This window comes from Rhopalosiphum padi, chromosome 4, assembly GCF_020882245.1.
Source record: "Rhopalosiphum padi isolate XX-2018 chromosome 4, ASM2088224v1, whole genome shotgun sequence".
In the NCBI taxonomy this organism is placed as follows: Eukaryota; Metazoa; Arthropoda; class Insecta; order Hemiptera; family Aphididae; genus Rhopalosiphum; species Rhopalosiphum padi.
This window is the reverse complement of record NC_083600.1, coordinates 20116280-20130044: the sequence shown is the minus strand read 5'-3', so window position 1 is coordinate 20130044 and position 13765 is coordinate 20116280. Positions and strand designations below refer to the sequence as shown.

General features: G+C 25.9%; 2 protein-coding genes across 3 annotated transcripts; both read left to right on the top strand.

The window, feature by feature from the left end:
• Window positions 1–421: 421 nt before the first annotated feature.
• On the top strand, window positions 422–5838 carry LOC132930059 (caspase-1-like). 2 transcript variants are annotated; one of them, XM_060995714.1, is made up of 6 exons: window positions 422–763; window positions 897–942; window positions 1003–1122; window positions 2367–2623; window positions 2780–3076; window positions 4379–5838. In XM_060995714.1, exons 2-6 carry the CDS (start codon window positions 911–913, stop codon window positions 4615–4617), a joined length of 945 nt encoding a protein of 314 aa, XP_060851697.1. In that variant the 5' UTR covers window positions 422–763; window positions 897–910; the 3' UTR covers window positions 4618–5838. The 2 variants fall into 2 exon arrangements, with proteins under 2 accessions (XP_060851697.1, XP_060851696.1); XM_060995713.1 differs by having other exon boundaries at window positions 423–942.
• Window positions 5839–7563: 1725 nt separating this feature from the next.
• Window positions 7564–9748, top strand: LOC132928783 (uncharacterized). Its single transcript, XM_060993651.1, has 3 exons — window positions 7564–7569; window positions 8688–8938; window positions 9012–9748. Exons 1-3 carry the CDS (start codon window positions 7564–7566, stop codon window positions 9139–9141), a joined length of 387 nt encoding a protein of 128 aa, XP_060849634.1. The 3' UTR covers window positions 9142–9748.
• Window positions 9749–13765: the final 4017 nt, after the last annotated feature.

Sequence of the window (13765 nt, the reverse complement as noted above, 5' to 3'; positions counted from 1 at the left end):
TAGCTATAGGGCGAAGGAACAGTGGGCTATTAGATTTGATAATTAATTATTATACTCAAGTTTTACATTCTACAAATAACGTTAGTAAAAAAATTACAATTGTTTTCTATATAAATATTTTAGGTATTTTTTAAGATTGCTTCGCGTTTATAGGTACATAACTTATTTATTATGGTAAATAGTTCATTATTTGATATATATTATGAAGTTAATCGACCATTTTTTCCAATTTCGATGACCAACTCCTTTAAATTTAATTTAAATATTTAAAATAGGTATACGGTATAGGTGTAGATTTGAAATTTGAATTCGATGCTATCTTAGAAAACATTTTTATCAAAAACGGGAAATTTTGATAGAGCAAAGGGAATATTGGTAATCGACATCTAACATCACTGACCACTGAACAGCGATAACAATGGTGGAAGCTGGAAGGTCTGTCAATTCGATGATTCACAAAACAACTTTACAGTTAACGCTTAACATTTACCAAGTGTAGTATGAGAACTAAGAACTAAGAAGTATCGTTAAATATTAAACATTGTAACAATTACAATTTTATAGTTCACACCGATCACACAGGAAAGTGTCACTAGTCTGCCAGTCTGTATCTTTTGTATGGTCAATGCCCAATACTCATTAGTCATTGCTCACTGACTATAGTCACAATTCTCAGTCTCAGTACTCACTACTCTGAAGTTCTGAAGTGTTCACGACACTAGCGAATACACTACACTACTACAGTTAACATCGATTGTTCGCTGTATCCTTATCGAATTATTTACCAAATCTCTGCTCAATCGAATTAATTTTTCACAAATTAGAATCTCTTTTTATCGGTTCAATCTAATATACATAGTTTGCCTTACATTATTGTGTATCTATATACTTATCAGGTTTTCCTTTCGCGATGGAGAAAAACGGAAACACTGAACATTTGCAGTGAGTTGATGGTCTATCTTTAATTTTTTTTTCTGCATATCAACCATTCTATTGTTTCAGATGTGAAAATGGCAACTGCGATACCGTTACTACAAACTGCAGTACACAGACAACACAATTTGATGGGATGACTGGGTTACATCAACCTGGATATGACACTGGCGACGCTTTTGGTTCTTTGTGAGTCGTCATTATTTTTAATTATATAATTGATGCCTTTGTTTTATTTCTTTACTCAAAGTATTTATTTATACTCATTTTAAGAAATTATAATTTCTCACCAGATCGCTAGTTCAGCTTTGTATTATCTACTAGGTATTCACTAAAACATTTCAAGATGATTTATTGAAATGTATGTGGTTTTCATGGTTTTGGTTTTTCTGATATTAATAAATATTTGATTTTAATTTAAAACTTCATTTTTTATTATTTAAGTTAAATGAAATATTCACATAATAAACTTTTGTTCCAGTTGGAAATAATTTATTTCATAAAGATAAAGATTATATTAATTACAATTTGCTATTTTATTCCAGTAAATTGTTCATTTCTAACCTTTGGGTATTAAATTACATCATAAATACATATAGGTATATATTATATAAAATATTGTAGCAAACATAGTGAAGAATGATCTTACACAAACCCCGTCATTTTTGTATTACCAAATTTGGAAGCCCTTGTATGTAATCTTTGTAAATAATACAAAATATTTTAAACAAGGAAGTAGGTACTTTTCCTTAATACTTGAATGTCATGTTTGAGATAACATTACCTAGTATATTTATTTACTTAACTGGGCTTATAATTATTGTTTTACTTTATCTTTATATCTTATTCATTTTTGATTGATAATATTAGTAAATTGCATTGTATTATATTATATTATTGTCATGTTTAAAATTCAGGAGCAGGAAGTATCTCAAACATTTGGTAGGCAACTGTTTTAGGTAAGCCACTTTATTGATTGTGCATACCATCAAAATTAGTATTGTATAATTATTACATTTTATTCAAAAACAAAAGTAAATTGTTACAATTATAATAGATAATATCTGTAAATTATTCAGGTAATTTTAATTTTCAATACATAGTTAAAAAGTATTAATTAAATAAACATATTAAAAATACAATGTATGAGAATTTTGAAATTTTGTTTATTCAATATAGTAAAGCAATGTTTAAATCCAAAATTATCAGCTAATGTATTATACTCGGAAAGCAGTAAATTAACAATAATGTTTTCTTTTGTAGGTATATAAGCTAAGTGTTATACATAAGTACCTACTAATTATCATTAACAAGTATACACTTCAGTATATATATTTTTTTACATAATAGCTGTTCCATTTTAAAATTAAATATATTCTCTCAATTCTCTGTGTACACATAAGTATTAATTTATAATTGTTGTTTAATTATAGATTTAAAAGTACACCTCGTCAAGGTTTGGGAATTAGTTCCACAGATAAGGATGCATGGTATTACAATATGCATCACAAGTATCGTGGAAAGGCTATAATCTTTAATCATGAAAACTTTCAAATTAGAGATCTTAAATCAAGAGCTGGAACTGGATTGGATTGTATTAATTTAGAAGCATCCTTAAAAAATCTAGGATTCGATGTTACACCATATGTAGATTTAACATTAGATGAACTGGATAAAAAACTTGACTATTGTACGTATATTTATATATATATATATATATATAATTTTTTTATATTGTAAAATATATTATATTTATTATTTATTCAAAATATTATTACAATTTATATTTATAGTATCATATTTTTATATATATATTATGTTTTTTTAAGTTATTTTATTTTAACAGGGGCAAAAGAAGACTATACAAATTATGATTGCTTTTTAATGGCAGTACTATCACATGGTGAACAAGGCATTATTTATGCTAAAGATGGAGCTTATAAGCCAGAAGATAATCTTTGGGGTCGATTTACTGGTGACAAATGTGTTACATTAGCTAGTAAACCAAAATTATTTTTTATACAAGCTTGTCAAGGAGACCGATTGGATGGTGGGGTTCAGTTAAGAACACAAGTGGATGGTTCTTCTACATTCAAAATACCCATTTATGCAGATTTTCTTATAGCTTACTCTACAATTCCTGGTAAGTTGATTATGGCTTGGGTTTGAATTTGTAAGCAAAATATTGAATATAAAAAATTTTGAAATATGATGGTAATTTTCTTCCAAAAAAAAAAACATAAAATTATTTTCTTTGTATTATTTTAAAATTGAGGAAAATGTATACATTTTTTTATACTCTTAGAACAAGAGTTGATTTTTATAATTAAAACATATATAGTGGAACCTCTGTAAATCGAAAACCTTGATTAGATCAAAATAAATGCCATTTCCTTGCGATAACCTTGATTACTCAAAAGAAAAACTATAGATAACTCGAACATTCTAAGTTCTGAATATAGATAGATAAATTGTATAACCATAAATCTAATCTGCTTGTGTGTTGCGATGATTTAACCTAATCACATTTATTATTGTATTATTCATTCGATTTATTTTCTCAACATGTGGTATCGTCAGGTGTGATCAATTGGTTACACATGTACGGTGGTATCAAATGTAAAAATTATTAATTATTTAATCACATTTTCATCATTTTTTTTTAGTTATAATTTTGTAATAATAACAATAACCATACACATTATAGTTTAAATTAAAAACTATAATATACTTGCATACATTTTAAAAACTGTAAGTCGAAAGAAATTGCATTCCACTTGAATTTTGACTTATTGAGGGTCCACTGTAAGTAATTTTTCTTTCAATTTACAAAATATTCCTTAATTTAATTAAAATACTAAATATTTAATTACCTCAGAAATATTCTTAGTATTAAAAAAAAAATCTGGAAACTATTGAATACATTTTCTACATTTTGTACTTTTTTGAAATTGCATATGCTTAGTAGAAATAATTACGTAGAAACTTACAAATCTGGATCATAGTTGTTTTAGCAATTATAAATTATTTAATCATAATATTCTATTTTAGAACTTATTAAATAATTTAAATTGTTATAATAATAAAAATAAATACTTACAACACAAGTATGATGAAGATAGTGTTGTTTTATTAGAGATAGTGCATTCTTATGTTTTTATTTAAATGCTGTATTAAAGTGTTTAATACTTGAATTGTATGGCGTTAAAAGTTATTATCAGTTCATAATGTATGTAAATAATATAAATATAGATAAGTAATAATTCTAGTAATTCTACAATTAAAAATAAAATATTTAACTTGTGTTTAAGATGTATTGTTTTACAAAATACAAAATACAAATATTTTTCTTGTCATATGATAAATCATTTTTTTTATTTTAATTACATTTTTTTTTACATTTTATTGTGTAATTTATTATTTAAAATTGTGTATTTTTTTTCAGGTTTCTATTCATGGCGCAATACTCAAAAAGGTTCTTGGTTTATGCAAGCTCTTTGTGATGCTTTCAATAGATATGGTTATCAGCTGGACCTTTTAACTTTACTAACATTTGTGAATCGTCAAGTAGCCATTGACTATGAATCTAATGTCCCTGGTACTGTTCAAATGCATCAACAGAAACAAATTCCTTGCATTACATCTATGTTAACCAGATTAGTAAAATTTGAAAAGAAGAACTAATATACATTATTCATTCATAAAATTCCTATATTATAGTTTAAATATGATTCTGTCATGTATATCACAAAATTAACACAATTTATTAAAACATTAGTGTATGGTTACAAATTTTAATTATTTGAATAATAATTCAATTTTAAGCTGATGTAAAATAATTGTGCAGTTAGAATCTCAATCTAATAGTCTTAGATAATCAGATTATCTAAAATTATTACATGTTGGTACCATTTTTAACTAAATTTTATTTTAAAACGTGTTCAAAATTTATTTTATTGATGAATAGGTAAATAATGATTTAAATGTCTGTCTTAAAATATAAAAATTACTGTGATTGAAACTATTATTAGCTTTGTAACATACATTACCAAAACTACTTTTCAATAGTACTGATTTCTTTTTTTATTGATTATTTATTATTAGAGTAAACTTAATGAACTTAAGTGATAAGTTTTTTAATATTTTTTATCTTGGAAAATTTATTGAACAAGAATTTTACAAAATACAATTTACTGACAAACAAATTTTATTACTTAAATATTGAATAATATAATTATGTATATTTTATTCCCTTATATTAATCTACCTCTACCATTGTATGTATACATTTTATGATAACATTTTATTTTTAAGTTTTGTCCTAAATTAACACAGAATCTCTGCTTGCATTAGTGATGTGTACTTAATCTTGGTTTATATTTAAGTAAAATTAGGTAATCTTTTTTATTATAAAATATAAAAATACATTCCATATTATTTTTGTTTGAAAAAGTGTGATAAAATAATGGTTATATTTTAATTTAATAATTTAAAATTATTTCTTTCTTACATAAATTGAACCTGTTGCTATTCAATTATAAGAAAATATTTTATAATTTAATTTAAACTACACAGTGATGAACAATTTGCTCACATTAGTCTTTCAAAAAAGTTTTGATTATATATTTTATAATTTAAATTCTTCTCAAATATCTCAAAAATAACTTATTTTAAGTGTAAGAATGGGAAATTATTTTTATTAATAAACATAATAAAAATGCATATTTTTAACAACAACATGATATTTTACATTTAAAACTTACTTTTTTTTCACACATCAAAGTATTATAAATTGTATTTTTTTATAATAAAACATTGTTACTCTAATTTTATATTTTATACTTATTGATTTTAGTCTTTAAAATGATATTTTGTTTTAATAAAATACTTTTATGATTATTTGTATATTTATCTATTTATTTTTTTAAAATAATTTTAAATGCACTTATATTTTGTAGTACATTGTTTTGATGTATTGAATATTATGTTTTATATTGAAATAACCACATTTTTTTTCTATGAATATGAAATACATTTTAATATATTTATAAACTTTTTCTAAAAATGTGTATCATACAATTTCTTAAAAAAAAAAAAAAAAATACTGGGAAGGTTAGTAAATCCACTTAATCTTACATCATCCCTTTGTATTTTATATTTTCCTCTGCTGTACTCTGTACAAACTTAATATTTTTAAATAATTATAGCTTATTTATAGATAGATAACAAGACCTCATAATAAACTATTCAAATCATGCTCAATGTAACAATGAGAATGACTATTTGGAGGATCAATAGGAATATCAATATAGCAATTTGGTAATATATTGTACATTTTACAAATTTAGTTATCTTGCATTTAGAGATAGACAATGTAGCATAATGAAGGCAAATTTGAAAAATTAAAAATGGTCATAACTCGTTTAAAAAAATCCGAATTATCGTAAAAAACATACGCAAGAGCACAAATTAAGTTCTTAGTTTTACCAATTAGTTTCATAATAATAGGTCGATTTATATTAATATTAAAGCTAATGAAGCTAAACGTAGCTGAGCGGAGGTTATTCTCTTTTACCTAGTCGGTATCTATACGTAGGGTGTACTTAGTACTTGTCACGAAGTTCTGACAAATGAAATAATTTGTGTTTTAACCAATACTTTTTAATTTTTTTGTGTATATGTGTAATGTATAGACGCTTGTATTACACGTGTAATATAAAGTATAAACTTAAAATTTTTATTTTTTGTACAGAAAATATTATTTTTTAGATTTGGTTTAAATTGTTTTGAAAAAATTAAAAATAGCAAATTTATAAACATACTTATTGAAAATAATAGTTTTAACGTTTACAGTATTTAATTTGAGACTTAATGTTTGCGACTTATGAACATTTAAGTATTCGTTCAACTTTCTGTTACTGTGCAATTTATCAAAATCAAAAGTAATAACCACTAACCAGTAGTCAAAACTAATACGATAACCATATTCTTTATTATCTATAATCTATGATCTTTCTGTCATATTGCCAGTCGCCACCACGACTTTGTCTAAATTGTTCAGTAATATTACTATCAGTATTCGGATATGGTTATTGTTAACTCTAGATAAAAGTTTTGTTGTGACTACTAGTTTTTACTTTTGATTTTGTTAAATTGCACAGTAACAGAAAATTTAACGAATATTTAAAAGTTCATAAGTCACAAACGGATTAGGTACTCAAATTAAATACTGTAAATGTTAAAACTATTTTTTTTAATATGTTTATTATGGCTATTTTGAATTTTTTCAAAAAAAATTAAATCAAATTTAAAATTTAATATTTTCTGTACAAAAACATTGTATGTTACGTGTGTAGTACAAGCGTCTATTAATTATATGAAAAAAAATAATTAAAAAATAATATTGAAAACTTCGTGATACACTCTGTAAGTCTGTATAAATAATAATTGCTTCGTGTTACAATATGTATGGCTAAAATATGCCTATTGCCTATATATGGTCATATTTTTTAAAATGGTCTAAAGTTAGATCTATACTATGGTAATATTCTGGTCTAAACCATTTGAGCAAATTGCACACAATCAAAACTTAAACAACCTACAGTTGTGTCTTAGACCTGCGTTACTGCCATGAGCGTATGATATTATTTATATTGAAAAACCAGACTCGCCGATGACAATACACATATTTTTTTAACCCTTTGTCGACCGACGGTACTTCTGAGTACCACAGCACAAATTAATATATAATAATTAATAAATAATAAGATTCATTTATCTATAATGTGACCCGTCGGTACGAAAAAGTACCTCTTTAGCTACAAGAAAAAAATAAAACTCCGATACAAATTTAGAAATATATAACCTGTGTAAATAGATGTCAAAGTAAACAATGTACACGAACATTCTTAGAAGTAAACATGCCAACATCAAACTGGTTTTTAATCACGTACAAAAGCTATTTTTAGCATTATTATCCACTGGAATTATTAGTAATTGTGTCTAGATTATAAATATTGTTATTGTTTATATCTCGGTGTAGAAGGAACAAAGTCTGCTTAAATGCAATGGACTCAAAAGTACCGTCGTTAATTATTTCACGTTAGTCGTCGGCTGTCGTGCCAAAATAATGTATGAGATCTAATATTGCTGATGAATTATTGTTTTCGCAACCTATATTGAGATTATTATTTTATATTTATATCATATATGTCATACTTATATTTGTTATAATATATAACATTATCCATATGGATTTTTAGATGTACATTTTTCAAAATTAAAAATAAAATAGTAACCATATGTATAAGATTTTAAATATTTGTGATTATTCTGAATGCATTATTATTAGTATTTGGAAATATTAAAATAATTGGATGTAGATTCCATTTAGGACAATCATGGTGGAGAAAAGTAAGAAATAATTTTTACTATATTATTATAGTATTTATAAATTATCTGTATTGTATACAGGGTGATTCTTTTATCATAAAACACTCATTATTTCAAAAAGTATTGATATATTTTGATACATAAAAATTGAATTTAGGGCGAGTAGTTTATGAGTTATAAGTATTTAAAGTTTAGATGCGCGGAGTGAAGTGGTACGGGGTTACCCCGCAAAATGATTATCCACTACTTACATGTAGGACTTACATACTTACATGAATACTTTTTGTAATAATGAGTGTTTTATGATAAAAGAATCACCCTGTATAATATAGTATTTTTAAAATATAATAATTTGTTGGTAGATTGTTGGCGAACCTTCTCTGATAATATCATACATGGACAACAGTAATGAACTAGGGAAATGGTTGAAAATGTTTTTTGGTTTGGCATTTATTTCCTCAGAAGAAGTAGTTGATGCATTTCACGAGTTAATATCAATTTGTCCAAATGATGACGGTTTTATATTTTCTGACTACATTCTACACAATTTTATTGAAAATACTTGCCAATTTCCGCCAAATATTTGGGCTGAAATTCCTTCGCCAAACCCAAGGTTTTTACAATATTTTTTTAAAATTTCATAAAAACTTTTTTACTAATTTTTGTTGTTTTATTTAAATTTTTAGAACGACCAATGCAGCCGAAAGCTTTCGTCGCACGTACAATTTGCAGTTTTATTCACCTCATCCTCATGTCCATGCAGTCGTTAGCGTGTTGATCGAAACACAGACAGAAACGTTGACTAAGATGAAATAAATCCAACAGTCGTGTTTTAGCCCTTGAAAACTTACCTGCTCGTTGAGTCGCATTGGTTTTTTAATTTAACTCAAAAGTTTTAATTTTAATTTTCAAATATCATTACATAAATAGTTTTAACCCTTTGTCGACCAGACATAGAATTAAAATTATTTTCCCATTTTTTTTGCATAAAATAATTATAATTGACCTATTAATAAATAAGTGGACCTTTTTAAAAAAATTGTTTAGCCCAAATTTGAGTTAAGTACTTGGTACTTAGAAGTACAGTTGGTCAGTTTAACATTTTGATCCTGGTACTTAAATGTACCGTTGGTCATTTATCACATTATTTTTTACATACAAACTATACAAATCAAAAAACTATTTTTGCTAGATTATTTTTTAAAATTGTAATATTATGTTTAAGATCTAAATAATACAAATTTATCAAAGTATGTATATACGTCTGTAATTGCCTGATGAGCTCCAATTTCAAAATCAACATGAAATGTGTTAATTTGCAAATTTTTTCCGCATAATTTTAAACATAAATTATTTAAAAATTGCCACATTTTAACATAAGTAGACCTAGTTTTATTTTGTAAAAATAGTAAACAAGTACCAAGCAGTATCCATTTTTATATCCATATATGTATTGTATACAATTGAATAAAATATTTTGGAGCATAATTAAATGAACCATCGCCAAAATACTCAGTACAATTATTTGTCATAAATTATATATTTTGTTGCGTAGTTAAACATACAAAATTATCATCGGTCGGCATGTAAATGAATTGTTGGCCCTTATATTTATAACATTCTTCATTTTGTAAGTTTCTTAATTGACAAATTGCTTCATCCATAGAAGTTGGTAATTTAGGATAAGTCTGCTTCCGTTTATCATGCATTGCTTTCCGTATATTTCTTACATTTTTACTACTTAAATTTGATGTCGAAGATGAATTTAAAAGTTCAGTGTGAATAATTTTAATTGGCTGTGTGGAAAATGATTCCTTAGCTTTTCTTTTGCAATTTTCTCTCAACATTTATTTTGTGTTTCTATTTTCTCAATTGAATTTTGATCGTGATTATGTTGTCCAGAAGTTTCAATCACTTTAAGTTTATCTAAACCTGAGAAAATTATTGCTGAACATTTATTATTGGTACACCTCCGTCTTAAAAGATTATATTTTTTTCGTTCTCCAATTAATTTATATTTGTATAAATTCAGTAAGGCCAATTCTTTACCTCTTTCTGATAAAATAATAGTTATATTTTCTAGATCCATATTAAGAAAAATAGAAACTATACGCACTGAAACGCAGTTTATGTGACACGACTATAGGTGATCGAACACTGATATTATTTACATAATAATTTTGGAAATGTATCATAATTATCTTATATTTTCCCTCAATGCTAAATGTTTAAGACGCCGTAGAACTTTATTGCTCCAGAACTAATTTATTAATCGATAACATTGTCGATAAAGCTGGGCTTAGCTCGATAGCTCATGGATCGCGTTTGATATCATAATAATCGGTGTAATAATACGTGAAAATAATAAATTACAAAATGTTGGCAACGTGGATGTGGCAACTTCGCATAAAATATTATATGCTCAATCGTGTTTTACCGTTTTCAAGCGTTATCATGGCCCGTTTGGACCCGCCTTTGGTGCCGCGCGCCAATGTATATATCTATCGACGAAGTATATTATCATATAGGTACGTCCACGGCCTCACAGGCATTAATAATTTTCACACGACTGTACAAACAACACTAAATGTGCGTTAAAGTGTGTTCGTCCTATCTTAGTAGATACACTTATAAGTTATAATAGCATAAGTATATTAGTAAGTACTTATGTAGGTAGGTACTTGTTAAAATTCGCAGGTAGCAGATGGTGAAAAAAGAATCGTTTTGATCAGTATCTATATACCTATTGGGCTATACATATATTATATATATGTATATATGATGTATATATTGTACTTCTTAATCGCGTGCGAAAACAATCGCAGTTGAATTTAGAACAAACGATGTCCTTGAATTGAAATTATTAGGTATATAAATAATACACTTGAACATACATGATGTATATTGTTCACACACACATACATATATATACCTACTTTATGGTACCTATAATTGTTTTTTTCTTTTCTATTTGCTCGAACAATTGGTAAACGGCATTCGCATGTACAAATACTACAAATTTAATGTGGGCTTTTGGTAAGTATATCAAATACAATATATAAGCAGAATAGCCAGTTTACATGAAAATGGTAATCATATTTTTGCAAGAAGAATAAGATTTTTTTTTGGAGGAGATGATAAAAATGATGTGGAATGTGTAAATAAATATATATTATATCTATGAACAATATCATTGGTTATTACTTATTATAGTACAGTCTTGCTGTCACCATCATATTCATGTACTTGTTCAATACCAGTTATTAGTGATTACTTATTGCCTACCTACTTATTAATAATGATAATAATTAGTCAGTATAACCAAAATATTTCTACATAAGACCTACATTTTTTTGGGGGGTGGATGGAGGAGGAGGTTAAATCTAAATATTTGATGACCTTAACCAGTCAAAAAATGACATTTCAGAAACTATTGCCACAAATCACGATAATAGAATTTTAGAGTGGGGTGGTTTTCTCTACCATCCAACGTCACTCATCGAATTAATAATGATTACCTACTTATTAATTATTATAGGTGACAGCTGACTAGCTGAGTAACGTTTACAGTTCACTGCACAGGCAATGAACCATTACCATTTATAATGTATTATAAAAGATATTTGATTTATATTGTATATTTATTTAGATGTACATTATGGTTAGAGATAGTAGCTTGGACATTTTATCGATATTTTTTACTGTTATTAAAATCGAGTAACCCATCATTTCAGTTATTATCCTGTGCATAATTATATTGGAATTTTTGGTTCACGGGTAGTGGTGGTAGTGTTATATAATACATAAATCATAATAATATAATATTATTATAAAGATACACTTTACTTATACTGAAATATTTAACTAAACATATTTAAATATACCCACTTTCATTACGGTTACAGGTCAAAATATCTCTGCAAAAATATTTCTGATCAAAATATCTCTGGTCAAAATACCTCCGATATAAAATATATATATATAGAAAAATACTTCTCCTGTACAAAATAGGTATCTTTAAAAATTAAAATTAAAATATAAATATAAAAATTATTTTATTTTTTATTCATGAAGTCATGTAGAGTATAAAGTATTAATAACAATAGTAATATTTTCAAATTTCAAATAAATGTAGTGAATTGACTATTAAGACTATTAAGTAAAAAGTATGTGTTTCTATTAATTCTTATATTATTCAGTGTAGTTTATATTTAAAAAAAATAACAATAATAATATAATTATAAACAATCATTCCCCGAAAAATTTATTCCTAGGAATAGTATTCATAGTAACATTTAATAAATTATCAAGGATAAGCAATAATTTCCCTAAAATAAATTATTTTACAAATTTTTATAATTTTGAATTACAGCAACGTTCCACTAAGTTTAGCCAGTTTAGGTACGCAGTTGTAATAGTGAAAAAAGCCCATACGCAATCGTAGCGCAGTACAGTTAATAACAGCAGTCACTAAAATCAACCTAACAAATACACGTTACAAATATTTTAGAGGAGTTACTAATTTAAATTCACTTCAGATCCTTTTTAAAATCTCTAGAATTTTCAAAGCCTTACAGTAAAATGCTTCAAAATGCTTCAATATGAGCGTGGAAATTCAAGTTTGGGTCGAAAAGAACTCGTATCATTTACACTTTACAGAACCACTAGCAACAACAGTACCACAGTTATAGATATAGGGAGTAAGTGAATTCCAAAGGAACCAGGGTCGGACTGGTTAATATGGGCCTCACCGACAATGCACCTACAAAAAGCCTCAACAATAGTCATAAATAATAATTCACCATTATTTTCACCAAAAATTATCATCAATAAATAAGCTTTATAATTTACATCGTTAATCAAGACAACATGTTTATCTTTATTTAATGTTTTTCTTTCAAAGATAGTAATAATTATTAATAAAAATTAAATTCTATAATACACAATCTTTTAAATTCATTGGATATATTTGCAAGTTTATCGATATTGTCCTCATAGTCCACTCCGCTCGCCTATACTTTAAATACTTATAACTCATAAAAAACTCGTTCTAATTACAATTCTTATATATGTATATAAAAATATTTTAGGATATGACGTGTGGTAAAATTAAAAAAAGTAAAAACTTAAAAAATTATAACGATAAAAATCTTAAAATTTATTTCGACTGTAAATTATTATATAATAGATTTTTTTTTTCAAAACCGTTAATAGGTTTTGAAATAATGAGTGTTGTTTGATAAAACAATCACCGTGTATATATTATTAAATATCATGTACTCTACTACTCTGCGTCTCTGCAGTATATTAGAATATCATGTTATTCGAATATTTATGTGATTAATACAATTTTTATCCCAATCGAAATATAATTAACTTAATACCAATCGCAGTTAGCAGTAAAAAAAAAATATAATCATTATCCGAACCCAATAATAAT